At 43.7% G+C, this 23,154-nt stretch overlaps 1 protein-coding gene across 3 annotated transcripts in view; it reads left to right on the forward strand.

Annotated features, from left to right (window-relative positions):
• The window catches only part of LOC126260047 (DALR anticodon-binding domain-containing protein 3), an 86,906-nt gene that overhangs the window by 56,290 nt on the left and 7,462 nt on the right, over positions 1 to 23,154 (forward strand). For all 3 annotated transcript variants that reach the window (XM_049957233.1, XM_049957232.1, XM_049957231.1), the window contains exons 4-6: positions 7,840 to 8,039; positions 11,301 to 11,434; positions 11,577 to 11,741. In XM_049957233.1, the coding sequence (XP_049813190.1) occupies positions 7,840 to 8,039; positions 11,301 to 11,434; positions 11,577 to 11,741 (499 nt within the window). The remainder of the gene's footprint in view (positions 1 to 7,839; positions 8,040 to 11,300; positions 11,435 to 11,576; positions 11,742 to 23,154) is intronic.

The raw sequence follows: 23,154 nt of genomic DNA on the forward strand, positions 1-23,154 counted from the left end.
CCTTAGACTGCAGCCTCAACAGCCATATATGCGCCCGCGACGCTGGAAGTTTGCTCAAGCCGATTGGACACTTTTTTCGTCTCTAGCGACATTCGATGACCGTCACTTTCCCAGCGTCGACGATGAGGTCACACATATTACCGATGTTATTCTTACAGCTGCGGAACATTCAATACCACGCACCTCCGAATTGCCCCGGCGCCCCCCAGTTCCTTGGTGGAACGAGGCATGCCGTGATGCACTACGTGAGCGGCGACGTGCTCTCCGCGTTTTCCGCCACCATCCTACTTTGGCCAACTGTATCCGCTATAAGCAGCTCCGAGCGCGATGCCGTCGTGTCATCCGCGATAGCAAGAAGGCAAGCTGGAAATTCTTTATTAGCTCATTTAACACCTTCACTCCCTCCTCGGAAGTTTGGAGTCGGCTTCGACGGTTCTCAGGCGCGCCTATTTTCTCCCCGGTCTCTGGGCTCACTGTCGCACATGACACATTAGTGGACCCCGTCGCAATTTCTAACTCGTTGGGTCAGCACTTTGCCGAGATTTCGAGCTCTTCAAATTACCCGCCAGCGTTTCTCCTGAAGAAACGTGCAGCGGAAGTGCGACATCTTGCTTTCTCCTCTCAAAATCGCGAAAGCTACAATACTGTTTTCTCCTTGTGGGAGCTCCAACATGCACTCTCTTCTTCTTGCTCCTCCGCCCCAGGACCGGATGGTATCCACGTCCAAATGTTGCTGCATTTATCAACCCATAGTCTGCGTTACCTCCTTCGCCTTTATAATCGAATTTGGACCGATAGTACTTTTCCCAAACGATGGCGGGAAGCTATCGTCGTTCCTGTTCCAAAACCTGGAAAGGACAAACATCTCCCCTCTAGCTATCACCCCATTTCTCTCATGAGTAGTGTCTGTAAGGTTTTGGAGCGTATGGTGAATTACCGTTTAGCTTGGTGGCTGGAGTCATGCAGTCTTTTAACACCTGCCCAATGCGGATTCCGAAAGCATCGTTCTGCAGTTGACCATCTTGTTGCTCTCTCCACTTATATCATGAACAATTTTCTCCGGAAACGCCAAACGGTAGCAATATTTTTTGATCTGGAGAGAGCATACGATACCTGTTGGAGGACAGGCATCCTCCGCACACTGTTCTCTTGGGGCTTTCGAGGCCGGCTGCCCCTTTTTCTTCGCGAATTTATGGCAGAGCGCACATTTAGGGTGCGGGTGAACACTACTCTCTCCCGCACTTTCTCCCAAGAAAACGGGGTACCCCAGGGCTCCGTGCTGAGTGTTGTACTGTTTGCCATCGCTATAAATCCAATTATGGATTGTCTCCTTCCCGATGTCTCGGGCTCCCTCTTTGTGGATGATTTTGCGATCTACTACAGCTCTCAACGGACCAGCCTTCTTGAACGACGTCTTCAAGGATGTCTCGATCGCCTCCACTCTTGGAGCATCGAAACAGGCTTCCGTTTCTCTCCCAGTAAGACCGTTTGTGTTAATTTTTGGCGACGTAAGGAGTTTCTTCCGCCCTCCTTACATCTAGGACCTGTCAACCTTCCGTTTTCAGACGTCGCTAAATTCTTGGGTCTTATGTTTGACAGAAAACTGTGCTGGTCCTCCCACGTTTCCTATCTTTCGGCTCGCTGTCTGCGATCGCTTAACACCCTCCGTGTCCTGAATGGTACCTCCTGGGGAGCGGACCGAGTGGTCCTTCTCCGCCTCTATCGCGCCTTAGTGCGCTCGAAATTGGATTATGGAAGCATAGTCTACTCCTCTGCTCGGCCGTCTATTCTTCGGCGTCTTGACTCTATCCACCACCGTGGATTACGTTTAGTGTCTGGAGCTTTTTACACTAGCCCTGTGGAAAGCCTTTATGCTGAGACTGCTGAACCTCCGTTGTCCAATCGGCGAGCGGTCCTTCTAAGTCGTTATGCTAGCCATCTGTCTTCCATGCCTGCTAATCCAGCCCATGCCCTTTTTTTCGACGCCTCATTTGATGTAGGGTATGCAGGCCGCTCCTCCTCCCTACTACCCCCGGGAGTCCGCTTCTGTCAACTGCTCCATTCTCTTTCCTTCTGCTTTCCTAAAACCTTCTTGACAACTTGGGGTACAGCACCGCCTTGGCTCCGTCCCCGGATCTGCCTGCTCCGTGACCTTTGTCGATTTCCCAAGGATGGTACCCCTACACTTGTTTGTCGTCGGGCATTTGCTGCTCTATGTGCACAAATGACGGACGCCACATTTATTTACACCGACGGCTCGAAAACATCGTTAGGTGTAGGGAGTGCCTATATTGTTGGCGACACCCCAAATCAATTTCGGCTTCCCGACCAGTGTTCGGTGTATACTGCGGAGCTTTACGCTGTTCTCCAGGCTGTCCACTACATCCGCCGCCATCGGCGGATACAGTACGTTATCTGCTCAGATTCTCTCAGCTCTCTCCTCAGTCTCCAAGCTCTTTACCCTGTGCACCCTCTGGTCCACCGGATTCAGGACTGTCTGCGCTTGCTCCACCCGGGGGGCGTCTCAGTGGCTTTCCTCTGGCTCCCGGGACACGTTGGTATCTATGGAAATGAGGCGGCCGATATTGCAGCCAAGGCTGCAGTCTCTCTTCCTCGGCCAGCTATTCCATCGATTCCTTTCTGCGATCTACGGAGCGTTTTATGTCGTCGTGTTGTTCATTTATGGCACGCGCATTGGTCAACACTTCCCAATAATAAATTGCGGGAAGTGAAAGCTCTTCCTTGCGCTTGGACTTCTTCCTCCCGAACGCGTCGTCGGGAGGAGGTAATTTTAACTAGACTCCGGATAGGGCACTGTCTTTTTAGCCATCGACATCTTTTAAGCGGCGATCCTCCCCCACTCTGTCCCCACTGCTCTCAGCTGTGGACGGTAAGACACATTTTAATTGAATGCCCCTATTTTAATCCGTTACGCGCCCGTCTACAGCTATCGCCTGATCTATCGTCGATTTTAGCAGATGACACGCGCTCAGCCGACCGCGTTCTCCAGTTTATTAGTGCTAGTGAAATGACGTCAGTCATTTGAAGCTTTTTTTGGGGACAACCAACCCCTTTCTGTAGTGGATTTTTAAGCCTTCCTTCTGCTTTTAGTTTCTCCAATTTTATGACTTTCGTTCTCATTGCTGCTGGTTTTAAATTTCGGTTTTTTACTGTTTCCTAAGTCACGGACCGGGCGCTAATGACCATAGAAGTTTTGCGCCCCAAAACCAAAACAAACAAACAAGCTACACACCAACGTGAACAGTTGTTCTGTTGCCACTTCTCCTAATGATTTTAGAAATTGTGATGGAATGTTATCGATCCCTTCTGCCTTATTTGATGTTAAGTCCTCCAAATCTCTCTCAATATCTGATTCTAATACTCTGATTCTTTTCTAAATTGACTCCTGTTTCTTACTCTATCACATTAGACTAATCTGTCCCCTCACAGAGGCCTTCAATGTACTGTTCCCACCTATCCTTTATCTCTTCTGCATTTAATAATGGAATTCCAGTTGTACTGTTGATGTTACCAAACTTGCTTTAAATTTCACCAAAGGTTGTTTTGACTTCCCTATATGCTAAGTCAGTCCCTCCGACTACCATTTCTTTTTCGATGTCTCCACATTTTTCATGCAGCAGCCATTTCATCTTGGCTTCCTTGCACTTCCTGTTTATTTCATTCCTCAGCGTCTTGTATTTCTGTATTCCTTCTTTCATCAATCAGCTGAAGTATTTCTTCTGTTACCCATGGTTACCCATAGTTATATAGGATTTTATAGTGTAGTGTCTGTAAAATTGAAGAAATGACATGGAGTGCAAACTACTGAATCAAGGGTCCAACATATATCCTGATAATTACAAGAAACCTAAGCTGCAAAGTATCCCTATAATGTGACATGAGGTTTAATAATTTTTGTTCATACTAATTAAAAAATGTAAAAATAATTAAAGCTGAGTTGAAGTGAAGCATTTCATTGATTTTTTGCAATGCTGAGTAATTTATTTCACTTTCTGGAAGTATACATTACCAAAGGCTTCTGCTATGAACTCTGATTGACTGAGGACTCCATGAAACAAACACACAAATACATGTATTTTCCTTTCTTCTAAGATTCAGCCATAAAGAGGGAAAACAGGAAAAAAGCTGTGTTTCTTAAAGATTTTCTGGCAGAAAGAGCTATTTGAGGATGGCGAAGGTAGAAAATGTCCCAACTACCCAACAATGTTACAGTGTGCATGTATTATAAGAGACAAATCAAGTACAAAGACTGCAACAGATGAAAGTTCTGTGTACCAGAGTATTTTATTTTTTGTGGTAAAAAGCAAACTCCTAATGAAGAGCTCAATATCTAAAATCTCATTGGAATAGCCTGCCAGTAAGATAACATGAAAACACAGCAGTAAATAGACGGATGGCAAAGATACGAAGTAAAAATCTGTCAAAATTAACCTGAGGGAGGAACAACAATTGCAAGCAATATAACATTCTTATCACAATTAATGGTTTTGGCCATAATAGGCTATCTTCAGACCCATAAAAAAAGAAGAAAATCTAATGTAAGAACAAAGGAGACACAATGTCATATTTCCTTGAGTATAACTATTGAATGTTTAATCAAAATAAAACATTTTGAAAATGAAAAAAAACCATTGCAAGCAAAATGCAGTGGCCTGTAATGTACTTATAAGTGAATATTTTGGATGTTTCAGAGTAACATTTATCCCATGAAATATCAGTTACATATTGTCACTTTTATAATTATATTGGAGGGAGGCAGTAATTATGAAAGAGTTTGAAAAGGTAACATAAATGATGGAGAGAATAGAAAGAGAACGAAAGTTGGGTACAAGGGGTAAATTCGGAATTCGGGGGGGGGGGGGGGGCAGAGAAGAATTATATACCTACTGCAATGAACATTCCAGGGTTTGGATTGACATGATGATTCTTGGAAGAAGAGTGCACATGATTAAATTGTTACAGTACGCCTGTAGCTTTCTCCCAGCGAATTGCAGGGAATGCTATGAAACAGTGCAATGAAGTGTACTGGAACACACTATCAATCTCGCCTGTTTATTCTTATATATTAATAGAGGGAAACATTCCACGTGGGAAAAATATATCTAAAAACAAAGATGATGTGACTTACCAAATGAAAGTCCTGGCAGGTCGACATACACACAAACAAACACAAACATACACACAAAATTCAAGCTTTCGCAACAAACTGTTGCCTCATCAGGAAAGAGGGAAGGAGAGGGAAAGACGAAAGGATGTGGGTTTTAAGGGATAGGGTAAGGAGTCATTCCAATCCCGGGAGCGGAAAGACTTACCTTAGGGGGAAAAAAGGACGGGTATACACTCGCGCGCGCACACACACACACACACACACACACACACACACACACACACACACACACACACATATCCATCCACACATATACAGACACAAGCAGACATATTTGCTTCGTGGCAAAGTGATACTTCCAGCAGAGAGTACGAGTGTAGGACAGTAAATCTTTGACGAGGGCTGTTTGGTTGAATCTGGGAATGGGGCTGAAGGTGAGGCCTTTGGATAAGACAGAGGTTTCGGATTGGGAGAGAGGTTTGGAGGAAAGGTTAACTACTGAATTAGGGTGTTGTGGTGCCAGATTGTGTTGATTGGAATTTTGAGGTTTTGGAGGGAGTGGAGCTGGAAGTGGGAGACTGAGTAGATTGGAGAGACTGGGTTTGTGTGCAATGAGAGGTGGTTGAGGTTTGCTGGAAAGGTTGTGAAGGGTGAGTGAGTTGCCTTTCCGGAGGTGGGAAACCAGGAGATTGGATAGTTTTTTGAGGTGAAGGGTGGCATGCTGGTCTAATTTGCGGTTGGCCTGTAGGAGGATGCTCTGAATAGCCGGTGTGGATGTGGGAGAGGAAAGATTGAGGTCTTTTATTAAGGATAGGAGTTGACGGGTGTGTTCATTGGCTGAGTTGGTGTGTAGGTGAAGGATTAGGTGGGTGAGGGCAATGGATTGTTCAGTTTGGAACTGGTATAGGGACTGATGGAAGGAAGGGTTGCAGCCAGAGATGGGAACTTTAAGTGTGAGGCCTTTGGGGGTTATGCCAAATGTCAGACAAGCCTGAGAAAATAAAATATGCGAGCGTAATCTGGCTAGGGTGAAGGCATGTTTGCGGAGGGAATGTAAATAAAACTTAATGGGGTCGTTGTGGGGGTGTTGTGAGGGTGACATGGTATTAGAAGGTGGAAAGTGTAACATGAGGTTGAAATGAAAATGAAAGATAAAAATATATGGGGAGAGATAAGGGTGAACTAGAAAGTAACTGGAGATCTGGTATGAAAAAAGGCGAAAAAGTGTTGGTTAAGTTGATCGTGTGGTGAACTTTGGTTGGTAGACAGCGATGTGCATGAAGGTTGGGTGGTTGTGTTGCCGCTAAAACACGTTAAAGGACGGAGAAATTCGGGAAAATTTCAAAAAAAACGTGTAAATGTATTAAAGGAGTGGTATTGTGGTGAAAGATTACGAAAATGGGGCTAACAATTGTAATAATGATGTTAAAACCTGTGGGGAGCGGCTAAAAATGATCAGTGATGTGCGAAAAACGGAAGTGGAAATAGAGTGAAAGTTATTAGAACTGGTCGAAATGGTTGTTTAATACGTGAAAGCAGCTGTTATTGAACTAGAAACGGTGGATTTTATAGCAGCGGTAGTGTTGAAAGCGGAAAATAAAAATTTTTTTGGTTATGGTTTGGAAGTGGGTTACGTATTATTGAGTATATATAGGCGGGATAAAATTGTATTACGGTAAAAAGGGGAGGGTGAATACAAAGTGAGACTACTGGTAAAAACAGAAAGAGAAAATAAAGAGAAAATAAGACGACAGGAAAGATTTCGAAATGCAACAGCGACAATAACAAACGTAATTGTTGGGTTCAAATTAATGATATGGTTATAATAGAGGGAAACATTCCACGTAGGAAAAATATATCTAAAAACAAAGATGATGTGACTTACCAAATGAAAGTCCTGGCAGGTCGACAGACACACAAACAAACACAAACATACACACAAAATTCAAGCTTTCGCAACAAACTGTTGCCTAAATTGTTGAGGCTTTCGTGGCCACTTGTTGACAAACTGCCTATTGGCTTCTGTCTCGGGTTCTTCGGCCGATGTTCATCTAATGATTTTTCTGACGTTTCGCCAGCACGAGTGGCTGGCATTGTCAAAGCTTCACCCTCCGGCAATGGAGGGTGAAGCTTTGACAATGCCAGCCACTCGTGCTGGCGAAACGTCAGAAAAATCATTAGATGAACGTCGGCCGAAGAACCCGAGACAGAAGCCAATAGGCAGTTTGTAAACTGTTGCCTCATCAGGAAAGAGGGAAGGAGAGGGAAAGACGAAAGGATGTGGGTTTTAAGGGAGAGGGTAAGGAGTCATTCCAATCCCGGGAGCGGAAAGACTTACCTTAGGGGGAAAAAAGGACGGGTATACACTCGCGCGCGCACACACACACACACACACACACACACACACACACACACACACATCCATCCACACATATACAGACACAAGCAGACATATTCCAGTAAGCATAGAGAGTTATGCTGGTAGCAAGTTCATTAATCTTACAGATACTTTATGTGTAAAGGTTTTCACTAAGCTGATGATAAAAAGGATACGATACAACTACTCTGAGCATATTCAACATTCTGTTGACAGTGATAAGAATGCTGGGTAGGTATAATAGAGTTGTAAAGGCAGTATAGAGAGGCTCTTTATTAGTTTTATTGTGTCACAGATTGTATGTATAAATACTGAAGACCTTTTTCATTAACAGATTGCGAGAAAATGACATGAGAACTGCAGCACTGCATAAATATGGCACTGCTGTGGAAGGTGATGTTAAGTGGAACAGTTTGATTTCTTCTCTAGGTGAAGCGGCTGTCAAGATGGAGTTGCTTAAAGTAAAACCATCGCAAACTGTTTCACTGTCTCTGGAATCTGACTACAAAGTTTCAAGGGAACGTAGCAGTAAAGGTATGTCACAATCAGCATACTAAATAATTGCTACAAAGGTGGAACATTTAGGACAAGGCTAGTTTAAGTTGGTGCAGGGCTTTAGCAATGGTGAAGTGCGAGACTTCTGTTCAGCTCTCTCTCTCTCTCTCTCTCTCTCTCTCTCTTTTACCCCCCACTAAGGAGAGTAAAGTAATCACTGCTCTAAATTCTTACCATTGCTTAAATTTGCAGAGTTGGAAGTTGCCCACCAGTGTAGGTGGTGACTTATGCACACTAACTTGAAATTATATTCAATTATTACAGCTCGTGCTGAAATCTAATGTGTGTTGCATGACACATTTAAAAAAAATTGTCATGTTAGAACAAAATTTCACAAGACACTCCTTAATTTTTTGCCACTCAGTATCTTGTTGTGACACATCATTTGATAAAGCCAAACCTATGTTGCACTAAGTGGTGGAGACTAGAAAATGAACACTGTAACATTCAGTAGGAAATAATGACCATCCTGGCCTATCTGCTAGGATTAACATTAAAGCAAGCATTGAAGTAGGATAGATGAACACACTGTGCCTGAGCTCAAAATTACTGAAAGGAGTATAAAACAAGATCACAGAAACAGCACTATGTGGGCTTGATTGTCACTAACCTTAATACAGAAACATTGCTGTCAGACTTTTGGACTATTCTGGCTGTCCAACTGTTTGAGTGTGTCATACAGTGACAGCAAATGTCAGTAAACTATTGCTAGTTTGGAATGTATAACATGTGGTTTAATAAAACAAGATTCCTCCAAATGTATTGTTCATTTGAAACTGCACGTAAATTTATGTCGCTGATGTGTTCTCTCCAGTGATCTAAAAGTATTGTTCATTCATGTGCGCATAGTCATGAACAGTATTATTATGTTCAGTTTGAGACTACTAGCAGTTAATATTCACACAAGAATAGGGAGTCTAATTCGTGGCTTCTGACAGTGCAAGACTCACAGCAGATGCTATTGTGGTAAATTGCCTCAGAACTGGGATGGAAAATATGTAGACAGACCACCACCCATTGTACAAAGTAATAGTATTTTTAGGAACTTAAGTATCTGGATTCAACAATGAAACATACAGCTCACAGTTGAATGATTTAGTGTGATGTGCCAGTGATTAAGGCAATGGACTTGTGGAAGTTGGAAAACCTAGCTACTGATAACACAGGTTCCCCCATCCTTCCCTCCTTTCCTGTTTGTTGTAAATTCACTGGAAGTATATATTGTATAGTTAGCCATTAAACATGTCAGCTTCTGGGATACCATTGCCCAATACTCCTGAATGGTTCCAAAAGATGTTTCTTGTCTATAAACAGTTCGTGTTGAAGATATGATTAAATGCATAATTAAATTGTGCTGCTCTTGTGCTATGACTTGAACTCTTTTTAACATTGCCCTCTGTGATTTCCCAGTCACATAGGAATCAAACTTTCAGTGGCCTCATTAACTCAGTGTGTAGATAATCATGAACACTTGGACAGCAATGGTGATTGTGTACCATAAAACTTGTCAACTATTGATTTTTCACTGGAAATCAAAATATGTAATAATTCTATTAGATGATGATCTGTGGTTTTTAGATTTGATCCTTAGCTCCAGGCTAGTGGGATGTATGTGTAATGCCACTGTAAAAACAAATAGTGAATTTCCTTTTTTGTGAGCGGTTCTATGCAGCTACACATAGAGAAAAGTATTTGCAATGGAATTATTTGTATTCTACAGTAGCATATTTGTTTTATGATCCATGTGGTTAATAAAGTCGATGTAAATAAAAAAGACTGTGCACTGATACAATATGATTCTTCACAGTTACCCAACCTAAATCTTATCACAAAATAATATATTAAGAACATTACTGTAAATGAACCTCAGAAGGTAACTTGTACACAGCTTAATAGATTTTACTTTCAATTAGTGTAATAAACAGTATATAGCAGAAAGCTGTTTGAATTCAGGAGGGGGGGGGGGGGGGCAGCACAATACTGTTAAACTATATTTCATAATTTTTTTTCTTCAAGACAAAGTGAATACTAACATACAGTTCCTTCTTCAGTACAGAGAGACAACCAAACAAAACATTATTTTACATTTCTCCTTCATTCTATGTTAACAAATAGCAAAGCCCTTCAATGTCCATTACCTTTTTATAAAAAGTCTTTTCTTTTAAAGTTTCGGTTCCACTCAGACATTGTCCTTTGTACCACTTTATTTTTTTAACAATTTATTATTTATGTCGTTGCCTAATATTGCTACTTGTATACTTCCGCCTGTTGGCGAATGGGTACACTCCGTCATCCCAACTTAGTCCCACAGTTCCAGTCTCTCCCAACATCAGGTCCCATGAAAATTTCTCTCGTTGTTCAGATGGTGTGAATGACAGTTTTCATGAAAGAAAATGGAGATTACCCACATATCATATCTGGTCTTGTGGGTGAGGAGGGAAAACCATAGCTTGTTAACATGAAAAAAGGAAAAATAATATAATTCTAAGTAGACAATACTCGTTCCTTGTACTATGTATGTCTAAAGGAGTTTCCATTCAGAACCTCTATTTACAGTTGTTCTCAAGAGTTGTTCATCGTTGTGTGTGTGTGTGTGTGTGTGTGTGTGTGAGAGAGAGAGAGAGAGAGAGAGAGAGAGAGAGAGAGAGAGAGAGAGAGAGAGAGAGAGTGAGTGAGTGAGAGTGAGAGAGAGAAGTACTTAACTTTCTCCATTATGAAACATTACAAGAAATAAGTTATGCATAATGTAAAATTGTGATCCTGACATTTCAAGGGTGTAGGTTCATAGACAAAAACATGGTTTTTATCCTATATACACTGGAATGGCCATCTTGATAGAATTACATAGATCTGATGATTATGCATCTGGTCCTCATAGTAAGGACACATTTTAAAATTCAGTAGAAAATGTACACAAAGCTGTCAGAACATGGCTGAAATGAAATGATTTGTGATAATCTCTAATGTTTACAACAAATACTAGTATTTCAATTTTTTCCACTCGCCCCCAGCCCATTCTTATTTAAAAGCCAAATTACTAATAATTCTAGCGAGTGAAGTTCACTTTTAATAACGTAGCACTGAAGAGTGTTACTTGTGTTAAAGCAGAAATAGAAAATTACTAACAAAATTTCCATGAGCGTTGTAATTTTTCAAATTTAGTATAATGGTATTAAGTAATGTCTCAAAATAAAATTAATGGTGAAGAATTTGTGCCAGATACATCTCATTTTTTTATAGGCGCTACATTTGTATTGTACAATTATGCCAGAATAACATCAATTCTTAAACAGTTCCATGAGAAGGAAGAAAAGAAATTGTATCCTACCTTGCTAACTTTGGATGAGATTGACTTCGCGTCACTGAAGTGTGATGTAAGTATTTTTGCATATTCCATAGGACGACAATTTTTCCTTAATTATAGGCTCTTACTTACATGGATAAAATAGTTTTGAGCCAGATTGATATTTATGTCAGTACATTTGCTGAAACTCATATGTTTCTTTTCTTATTTAGGAGGAGTGGCAGCTCTTGCATTTCATTATAGTTTATCCATCAATTGTGAATTCCTTGGGGAATGATCTTGAGAAAGGCATTCTGAAGCCCCACGTAATTTGTATATTTCTCAGTGCAATGTGCAAGACCTTCAGTGTTTACTACCGCAGAATTCGAATTCTGAGAGTAAGTTATTTTTGTTTTTCTGTTGAAAACAACTTTAGTGTTAACTAAATGCTGGTTACTGTGAGAAAGTGAGCTGTGGTGATACTTTGTATGAGATTAATATTTAACAATGTTTTTCCCAGTGCAAATTAAAGAGCACTAAGTTTAGATACTCTATATAAAATGTGAAATGTTTTTATAGTAGATAGAACGCTACATTTTAAGAACAAGAGAAATGTTTATTTTATCTTTTGCATCAACATTTTGTGGAAAGTAAATTTGCATAGGTGTGCAGTACCAACATCATTTTTGAAAATTTTTGAGAAGGTGGTATGTTCTAAAATACTATCATGAGTGTGCCACAATAATATACTCAGTAAATCAGTTTAGATTTCAGAAGTATTGCCTAACCAAGAATGCCATTTACACATCCATTCACCAGATATTAAAAGGATTAAATGACAAAATAGCACTTGTTGGTACTTCCTGTATCCTGTCTAAGGCATTGACTGTGTGAATCACAATTTTCTCGTAGATAAACTGAGTTTTTATGAAATTGTTGGTATAGCCAACCAATCGACAATGTTATATCTAACTGAAATAACACAGAACATTGTAGTTGCCCCCTGTGGGTCCTAGGATTAGAATAGGCCCGAGGTATTCCTGCCTGTCCGAAGATGTGCCTAAAAGACAGTCTCACACTTTTCAGCCCTGTGAGTTCAGGTCCCATTTTATGGTTTGACCTGCGACTTTCGAAATTCTACAGAAATGCGGGGCATATGGGGAAAGACACCTGATGTGGTGCACGAGTTATCCATAGTGCCCTTAGATTCAATCTCCTGAATCTCTTATCATGACTTTGCATCTCCACCTGTGATTCAATTACTTGGGCGAGGACACTTTTGGGGTATGTCATCTTCTTCTGTTGTCTCCTGTCCTCTTTCGCCCCCGTGACAATATTGGATTTCTCTGCACCCAATATCCAGCATTGTAGCCAGTCCATTGTGGTTGGGCCGTCATGTACCAATTTGGTGGTAGCCCCTTGACAACACAGGGATCGCACAGCTGATGCCTGAGCTGTAAACTCCCCACGTATGCCAAGGAGTAGATGCCTATTTTCCTGGGGCATCAGGTCTCCCGACAATGACCGTAATGCCAGTTGGCCTTTGCTGTGGCTGGGTGGCACCTGTGGGGAGAGCCCCTGATCAGAGTGGGTGGCATCAGGGCAGATGACCCACAATGAAGTGGACTAAGTCATCTCTTGCTAGTGACCATACGGCACCAGCAGTCTCTAAGAAGGGCAAGATTGAATACATTGCCAACAGGTATGACACTAAATTGTGTCCCTTGCTTGCTACACCATGGGAGGAATTTAGGGCTACAGGACGGAGAGAGCCATATTCGCCTTGGTTTTTAGTCTGTAGCAGAACTGATTTGGACTCCTTTCTACCTACGAAGCCTCAATTTATGTTGAACACGTTGAGGGTAAGATTGGAGAAGTGACAACGCTGTCCAAGATGTGTAACGGCACAGTCTTGATTCACACAGCATCCCCAGCCCAGTCCCGAGCATTACTCACCTGTGACAAGCTGGGTGATGCTCCTGTTTTCGGCACTCCCCCATAAAAGCCTCACCATGATCCAGGGGATCATTTTCCATTGCGATCTCCTCTTGCAGTCTGACAACAAGCTCCACACCAATTTAGAGTGACGGGGTGTTCATTTCATCCGGCGCATTTACAGGGGACCCAAAGACAACAGGGTTGCTACCGGTTCCTTCATCTTTGTCTTTGAGGCTGATTCATTGCCTGAAAAGGTCAAGGTTGTGAGGTAACAGGCGAGTCATTGCGCCCTGGAAATATTCTAAGTTCGGAGGAAGCAGTAGCCGCACGGGCCGCTTGGCGGGTACGATCCGCTTGGCAGGCCGACCACGTGGTGCCAGACACTGGACGCAGCAAGAGGGGTCCAGCTGCGTGGCCGGGAATTTCATGGTGATGCTATGTTGATGAAGGAGACATGGCACGGGAATTGCTGGAGAATCGCCCAGAACACTGACAGTATGGCGACGGATGCCAAGTCGCGGGAGAGGCACTTAGAGAGTGTGGAGCGGGTTGCGCGTGGTCGCGACAGATAGAAATACTTTGGAGTGCCAACTTGTGTGATTTCCATGGCTTCTACAGTGAAGACGTAGTGTGCGTTTGGAGGTGAATATCTCACGTGCTGTGTTGTTGTTTATAACTAATTACATGAAGTAGGAATCTGTTGTTTCCCTGTTATTCAACTTATATTTTATTTAATTGCTGGACCATCGACACCAATAAGTGTTTTGCAGAAATATACCGCTTTCTTAAAAGTACTTCTACTATCGTACTCATCATTTAAAGTTGTTAAGACAGTACGTGCAGATTTTATTTAATTGCAATCTTTCATTCATAAATTTATATGTTACTTTCATAATTCGCAATTGCCGAGTGATAGAAACCTTCGACCATTCGATTCATGTGTGTATTCTTATCGTATACTGTAGACTCAGCAGTATTTGGCCTGTAATGTGGCAACTACGTATCCCATCTCCTGGACAGTGAAACCAGCCAAAACTTTTAATATTGCAATGCTGAGTCAGAGGGTACGTAGTTATTTTGAAAGCTTAAATTGGGGGCTCGTCCAGGATTTGTGCCCTGCGAAGTAGTAATTCCTTTGCTCTCTGCTATTCAGCATATTATGCGAAGTGTAATAAACCTTTGCAAGACCAGTAGAGATTTCTGTAGAGTGAACCCCTTGTAAAACGCAGTGTGAGATCGTTTTTTTTCCGCAGGTAGGTTTCTGGAGATAGTGAAATTACGCAGTAATTTTCACAATTAACACACACTATCAATAGAGGTCCTAATCTATCACATTAAAGGCAATTTGCGTGGGGGTTCAGACTCTAAATAAGTTGAGTACAGGAATCAGTAGTGGTTAGCGCGTTCAACAGACATCGGTATCGGAGACGGTTGGAACACACGGTAATCGGCAGCAGCTACAACTACATCAGGCAATTTCTCCAGCGGCGGACACAGATCAGCAGCAAATTGACGGCAGTGTCTTAGAGTACTCCAGGACAGTCTTCAATGTCGACTTCCACAACAACCAACGGCATCACCATGGCAGAGGGAACCATCTCAGATCAGATAAGTGCCTGTGCAAATATTGAGAGAGTGTTTGAATCTAAAATTCAAGCTCTACATATAGATCTCGCGAATACGAAACAGTCACCTAGTATGTGTAATTATGGAAACAGAAGGGAACCGGTTAGTCCAAAATTAGAGCACGAAGGTGTAACTAGTAGGAATTCAGGCAAGGGGAATGAATGTGGGGGAGACATGATGTCTCAGCTAATGCAAATGATCCAGGGAATGGCAAATAATAACAGCGCAGTGCGAACAGATATAGGCACATTGCAAACATTTACAGATACAATTCGGACTGATATGGGTACAATGCGAACTGAAATAGGTTCCGCTGTGAAAGAGGAAGTTGAAAAAATTATGGGTAACCTTGAAAAAGCAATTGATGATAAATTAAAATGTGTTAGAGTTGAAAAGGGGAAAATTACAGAAGAAGTTGTAATAGTAAGACGGAACTAGGGGACAAGGTAAGTGACTGTATAAAAGTGCAAGATGCTCATAAAAGTGATGTAAATTTAGCATTTAGTGACATTGCCAATCATGTAGGTGAGGGGGAGAAAGAAATGGGCAACATTAAAGATGAAATAGAGTCCAATATCACTAGTGAAAATGAAATTAAAAAACAAATGCAACACATAAAAAGTGATTTAAATTCGTTAGCCTCCCAAAAGGCCACGGCGGTTATAAATATCCCTTGGGCAAATACCGGATCTGTGAAATGTTACACAGATGACGGAAGATATCACTCAGTAAATTTCTTGGCTGCGTGTTGGGATGCTTTTGTTCACGGCATGTCGGATGAAGCGAAAATAAAGTACTTTAAACGGCATTTGGAGAGAGACCCCGAGTCTTGGGCAAATGTTAAGTGTAGTTTGTGTGAATCATACGAAGAGTTCGAAAAGTGTTTTTTGAATAAATTTTGGAGTGAGGCAAAGCAAACACAGATCCAAAATGAATTTTTAAATGGGCTGAGTTAGAGGTATGGTAATGGGACGATGAAAGATTTTTGCAAGTGCGAACTTGGCAAGTGTATGCTTGTGAAACATCCGCTGGGGGTTTTAACAGAAATCACCACGTTAAAAAGGCAATTACCTGAAGATTTGCAGTGGGATCTTGTCCATGTGATTCCGTGGACGAATTTCTATAATTTGTTGAAAAATTAGAGAGGGCTTTGAAGCTCAAACCTCAGAGCAAACCGGGCGGTAGTTATCAAAATGGGAATACAGAAAATCATCGCCAAATAATAATCTTGTGAGAAATCAAAGGAATTCTCAGGGAGATAGTAGCTGGAACGAGCAGAATGGTCGGAGAACGAACGGGAGTGATAACTTCCATGAAGTAAAAACCACAGATTTGACAGGGGAAATTTACGCAAAGTGCAATCGTGTAACAACCGGTTGGGAAACTGATGTTCGCCACATCTCAGGTCCGGGTATAGCAATCTGAACAGGCGATGAAAAGGACTGGAGATAATGATAATGGCAGAAATATTGATATATTTGGAGAAAGGCAACAAATATGTAACATGGAGTATGTTAAAGAGGAAGGCTATATAGGTGGCTCTGTCAATAAAAGCAGGGACAAACGGTGGAAGCACAGATTTGTGAGAGGTTTAAGTAAAAGTAATGGGAATAAATTTGCAGGGAATGATATAAGTTGTGAATGTGTGATGAATGAGTGTGTGAATGGTGACGAATGGAAAGATTCAGTGGTTCAAAAATAAGTTAAACAGGAGATGAATTTTGTGAAAGCAAATCATGTGGAGAGTTCTGAAGAGGTATTAGCAAATAGTAGCAATTGCAGTAAGGAAGGTGTTATAGTAACAAGCATTTGTGAGTCGGCGAAAAGCGTCGATGTTAGTGAAGGCGGCGTAGCTTTGGTCTCGCCAGCTGCAAGTGAGGGTGATTGTGTTTCGGCAGAAAGCATCAATGTTACTAAGGGAGCACATGGTGACTGGTTTGGTAGTGACCACTTCCCCATCTTTCTGTCACTGCCCCAGCGTCAGGCCCATGGATGCCTGCCCAGACGGGCTTTAAACAAAGCAATCTGGGCTGCTCTCACCTTTGCTGTCACCGTTGAATCTCCTGAACATGGTAACATCGATATGGTGGTTGGGCAGGTAACTACAATGATCGTTTCTGTGGCAGAAAATGCGATCCCTCGTTCTTTAGGGTGCCCCCAGCGGAAGACAGTCCCTTGGTGGTTGCCGGACATCACTGAGGCAATGGAGGAGCGTCGACGAGCTCTACAGCGGCATAAGCAGCACCCTTCCCTGGAGCACCTCATTGCCTTTAAACGGTTCTGTGCCTGCATTCATCAGCTTATCAAAAGACAGAAATAGGAGTGTTGGGAGAGATACTTCGCGACCATTAGGTGCCAGGCGTCACCTTCCCAAGTCTGGGCAACGATCAAATGATTTTTTGGATACCAGACCCCAACAGGCGTTCCCGGTGTTAACATAAATGGCGTGTTATCTGCCGACGCAAACACGATTGTCAAATACTTTGCTGACCATTATGCTAGCACCTCTGCGTCGGAGAATTATTCCCCCATCCTTTTGCACTCTCAAACAGCGGATGGAAGGGAAAGTCCTTTCATTCACTACACGCCACAGTGAAACCTGCACGCCACAGTGAACCCTATAACACCCCATTTACAGAGTGGCAGCTCCTCATTGCCCTTGCACATTGCCCCGACACAGCTCCTGGGCCACATTGGATCCAGTCAGATAATTAAACATCTCTCATCTGACTACAAGCGACATCTCCTCATGATATTCAACCGGATCTGGTGTGATGGCATCGCACTGGCAGGAGAGCGCCATCATACCTGTGCTCAAACCTGGCAAACACCCGCTTGATGTGGATAGCTATCAGCTCATCAGCCTCACCAACATTCTTTTTAAGCTACTGGAACATATGGTGTGTCAGCAGTTGGGTTAGGTCCTGGAGTCTTGTGACCTGGCTCCGTGCCAGGGGGTTTCCACCTGGGTCGCTCTACCACTGATAATCTTGTGTCCCTCAAGTGTGACACCCGAACAGCCTTTTCCATACGCAAACACCTTGTTGCTGTCTTTTTGATTTACCAAAAGCATACGACCCTACCTGGTGACATCATATTCTTGCCACATTATATGAAGGGGGTCTCAGGGGCCTGCTCCTGATTTTTATCCAAAATTTTGTATCACTGCATACTTTCCGTGTCAAAGTTGGTGCCTCCCATAGGTCCCCCCCAGCCCCCCCACCCCCACCCCCCACCCCACCCCCCATATCTAGGAAAATGGAGTCCTACAGGGCTCTATATTGAGTGTATCTCTACTTTTAGATGCAGTCTAGCAGCAGCTGTAGGAACATCCATCTCACCCTCTCTGTATGCAGATGAATTCTGCATTTCGTACTACTCCACCAGTACTGGTGTTGCTGAGTGCCGCCTACAGGGAGCCATCCACAAGGTGCAGTCATGGGCTCTAGCCTACGGCTTCCAGTTTTCAGCCACAAAGTTATGTGCTATGCACTTCTGTCAGTGTTGTACTGATGATCCCCTCACGGTAGTCAAGACATATCGATTTTTAGGACTTGTTTTTGACACTCAGTTGACTTGGCTTTCTCACCTTCGTCAGCTTAAGTGGAAGTGTTGGCAGTCAGTGCCCTCTGCTGCCTGAGCAACATTAACTGGGGTGCAGATCACTCTACGATGCTGCTGCTCTACAGAGCCCTTGTTCAATCCCGCCTTCACTATGGGAGTCTGGTTTATGGTTCAGCGGCACCCTCAGCGTTGCGTTTACTCGACCCAATGCACCACTGTGGCATTCGACTAGCGACGGGACCTTTTAGGACAAGTGTGGTTATCAGCATCCTGGTGGAGGCTGGAGTCCCTCCATTGCAGGTCAGGCATACACAACTGCTCGTCAGTTACGTCACACACATTCGTAGTTCTCCTGCATATCCGAACTACCGTCTTCTTTTCCCTCCCTTGGCAGTTCATCTCCTACATCGGCATCCCAGGTCAGGGCTTCCGATTGCAGTTTATGTCCAATCCCTTCTATCTGAACTGGAGTCCTTACCTTCACCACCTATCCTACAGGTCCATTCACGTGCACCTCCATGGTGTACACCTAGGCCGCGGCTTTGCCTGGACTTTTCACATGGCCCAAAGGACTTAGTTCACCCTGCAGCTCTCTGCTGTCACTTTCTCTTGATTCTTGACATCTACCAAGGCCGTGAAGTGGTTTACACCGACAGCCTGATTACTGATGGTCTCTTCGGCTTCGCGTATGACCATGGAGGACATATTGAACAGCATTCCTTGCCTGATGGCTGCAATGTTTTCACTGCAGAGCTGATGGCTATATCTTGTGCTCTTGAGCACATCCATTCATGCCCTGGGGAGTCATTTCTTCTGTGTACTGACTCCTTGAGCAGTCTATAAGCTATCAACCAGTGCTACCCTCTTCATCCTTTGGTAGTGACCACCCAGGAGTCCATCTGTGCCTTGGAATGGTCTGGTCGTTCAGTGGTGTTTGTGTGGTCCCCAGGACACTTTGGAATCCCAGGCATGGAACTTGCTGATAGGCTGGCCAAACAGGCTACATGGAAAATGTTTATGGAGAGCTGCATTCCAATAACTGACCTGCGTTCATTTTTACGCTGCCAGGTTTTTCAACTTTGGGAGACAGAATGACATAGTCTCAGTACGCACAACAAACTTTGTGTCATTAAGGAGACTATGAATGTCTGGCAGTCCTCCATGCGGGCCTCTCGCAGGGACTCTGTGGTTCTCTGTCGGCTCTGCATTGGCCACACTTCGGTGACACATGGCTACCTTCTGCACCGTGATGACCCACGTCACTGTTGGTGTGCTGCCCGGCTGACAGTGGCCCATATCTTAGTGAGCTGCCCTTCTTTGGCTGCCCTGCGATGGACTCTTTAGTTACTGGACTTGTTGCCATTAATTTTAGCTGACAACACTTCATCAGCTAATTTAGTTTTACATTTTATACATGACACTGGGTTTTATTGTTCTATATAAGTTTTAGCGCATGTCCTTTGCCCCTTCGTGTTCTCCACTCTAATGCTTTTAGGGTGGATGTTTTAATGTTTCACAGAATGGCTGGCTTTTCCTTTTTATTCTCGTGGTCGGCCAGCCACGGTCATCTGCTGTCTTGTTTTTACCCCTTCTACCTGTTTCTTGCTTCTCTCTGTGGTTTTCTTTTCCTGTTTTATCCATAGTAGTGTTGGTTACCTTTCTGTCGTCCTTGTGGTTTTGTTTGTTTCTCTCCGTCTTGTGTTGTCAGTCTCGCTTCTTTTATTCTCACCCTTGTGGGATTGTTTTATTCGGAACAAGTGACTGATGACCTAGCAGTTTGATGCCCCCCCCCCCCTTTTAAACCAATCAGCCAACCATTGTACTTAGTAATTCAGCCATTGTAAGCAGAAGGGATTCTTCAGACTGGAGAGAAATCACTTACGTGGTTCCACAAGATTCTATATTAGGTCCACTGTTGTTTCTTGTATACACTCCTGGAAATTGAAATAAGAACACCGTGAATTCATTGTCCCAGGAAGGGGAAACTTTATTGACACATTCCTGGGGTCAGATACATCACATGATCACACTGACAGAACCACAGGCACATAGACACAGGCAACAGAGCATGCACAATGTCGGCACTAGTACAGTGTATATCCACCTTTCGCAGCAATGCAGGCTGCTATTCTCCCATGGAGACGATCGTAGAGATGCTGGATGTAGTCCTGTGGAACGGCTTGCCATGCCATTTCCACCTGGCGCCTCAGTTGGACCAGCGTTCGTGCTGGACGTGCAGACCGCGTGAGACGACGCTTCATCCAGTCCCAAACATGCTCAATGGGGGACAGATCCGGAGATCTTGCTGGCCAGGGTAGTTGACTTACACCTTCTAGAGCACGTTGGGTGGCACGGGATACATGCGTGTCCTGTTGGAACAGCAAGTTCCCTTGCCGGTCTAGGAATGGTAGAACGATGGGTTCGATGACGGTTTGGATGTACCGTGCACTATTCAGTGTCCCCTCGACGATCACCAGTGGTGTACGGCCAGTGTAGGAGATCGCTCCCCACACCATGATGCCGGGTGTTGGCCCTGTGTGCCTCGGTCGTATGCAGTCCTGATTGTGGCGCTCACCTGCACGGCGCCAAACACGCATACGACCATCATTGGCACCAAGGCAGAAGCGACTCTCATCGCTGAAGACGACACGTCTCCATTCGTCCCTCCATTCACGCCTGTCGCGACACCACTGGAGGCGGGCTGCACGATGTTGGGGCGTGAGCGGAAGACGGCCTAACGGTGTGCGGGACCGTAGCCCAGCTTCATGGAGACGGTTGCGAATGGTCCTCGCCGATACCCCAGGAGCAACAGTGTCCCTAATTTGCTGGGAAGTGGCAGTGCGGTCCCCTACGGCACTGCGTAGGATCCTACGGTCTTGGCGTGCATCCGTGCGTCGCTGCGGTCTGGTCCCAGGTCGATGGGCACATGCACCTTCCGCCGACCACTGGCGACAACATCGATGTACTGTGGAGACCTCACGCCCCACGTGTTGAGCAATTCGGCGGTACGTCCACCCGGCCTCCCGCATGCCCACTATACGCCCTCGCTCAAAGTCCGTCAACTGCACATACGGTTCACGTCCACGCTGTCGCGGCATGCTACCAGTGTTAAAGACTGCGATGGAGCTCCGTATGCCACGGCAAACTGGCTGACACTGACGGCGGCGGTGCACAAATGCTGCGCAGCTAGCGCCATTCGACGGCCAACACCGCGGTTCCTGGTGTGTCCGCTGTGCCGTGCATGTGATCATTGCTTGTACAGCCCTCTCGCAGTGTCCGGAGCAAGTATGGTGGGTCTGACACACCGGTGTCAATGTGTTCTTTTTTCCCATCTCCAGGAGTGTATGTGAATGACCTTCTGTTTAATATACAAGCAGAAGTAGTTCTTGCTGTTGATGACAAATACTGTAATCATCCAAAATACATATAGCAATAGGATAAATGGTAAATAATGTTCTTAAAAGTATTTTTCACTGGTTTGCCCTGAATGGCCTCATTCTCAATTTCGAAAAGACATAACGTTCGGCACATCTAGAGCTACTACACCAATGATAAGTGTAGCATATGGTCAAGAGGTAATAACTAGGGTGGAAACTTAAAAAATTTTGGCTGTCAATACATCTGGAAAATTTAAACTGGAAAAAGCTGTTTTTGGAATAGTTGGACCAACTTAGTTCAGCCACATTTGCACTTCAAATCATTGTGAATCTTGGGGAGAAACGAAACAATAAGCTGATATATTTTGCATATTCTCATTGAGTAATGTTGTCGGGTAACAAATCTTTAAGAGAAAAAAGTCATTATTGCTCGAAAAAGGCTGTAAGAATAATATGTGGTGCTCACCCATGATCATCTTGTAGACATTAGTTTATGGAATTGGGCATTTTGATTACTGCTTCATAGTAAATTTATTCCATCTTGAAGTCTGTTGCAAATAATCCACTGCAGTTTAAAAGGAAGCATGATGTACATACAGGGTAGTGCAAAATAGGTTTTGAAATTTGTTAGAATTAGAATGTACTTAATTCTTTAGATAACAGATTAGAGGCTACTAGCATTTTCTGTGACCTGTCAAAAGCCTTTGCCTGTGTGAATCATAGCATTCTTTTCAGTAAATTAAAATATTATGGTATTTCTGGCAGTGCTACAAAATGATTAAAGTCTTACCTAACAGGAAACAAAGGGTGTCATTGCAAAACACCTGCAGTGTTAGCAATCAGTCTTCATTTGACTGGGAATTAATTACATGTGGTGTTCCTCAGGGTTCCATCTTGGCTCTGCTGCTTTTTTCTTCCGTGTCTTGATGACCTCTCGTCTGTTCTGGAACCTCTTGGTTCATTCCCATGAAATTCCCAAACCACCTTCCCTACCCTCTGGCTCCTACCCTTGTAACCGCCCCTGGTTTAAAGCCTGTCCTATGCACTCTCCCACCACCACCTACTCCAGTCCTGTAACCCGGAAAGTGTACACGATCAAAGGCAGAGCCACATGTGAAAGCACCCACATGATTTACCAGCTGACCTGCCTACACTGTGAAGCCTTCTATGTGGGAATGACCAGCAACAAACTGTCCATTCGCATGAACGGACACAGGCAGACAGTGTTTGTTGGTAATGAGGAACATCCTGTGGCTAAACATGCCTTGGTGCATGGCCAGCACATCCTGGCACAGTGTTACACCAT

This window comes from Schistocerca nitens, chromosome 5, assembly GCF_023898315.1.
Source record: "Schistocerca nitens isolate TAMUIC-IGC-003100 chromosome 5, iqSchNite1.1, whole genome shotgun sequence".
NCBI lineage: Eukaryota > Metazoa > Arthropoda > Insecta > Orthoptera > Acrididae > Schistocerca > Schistocerca nitens.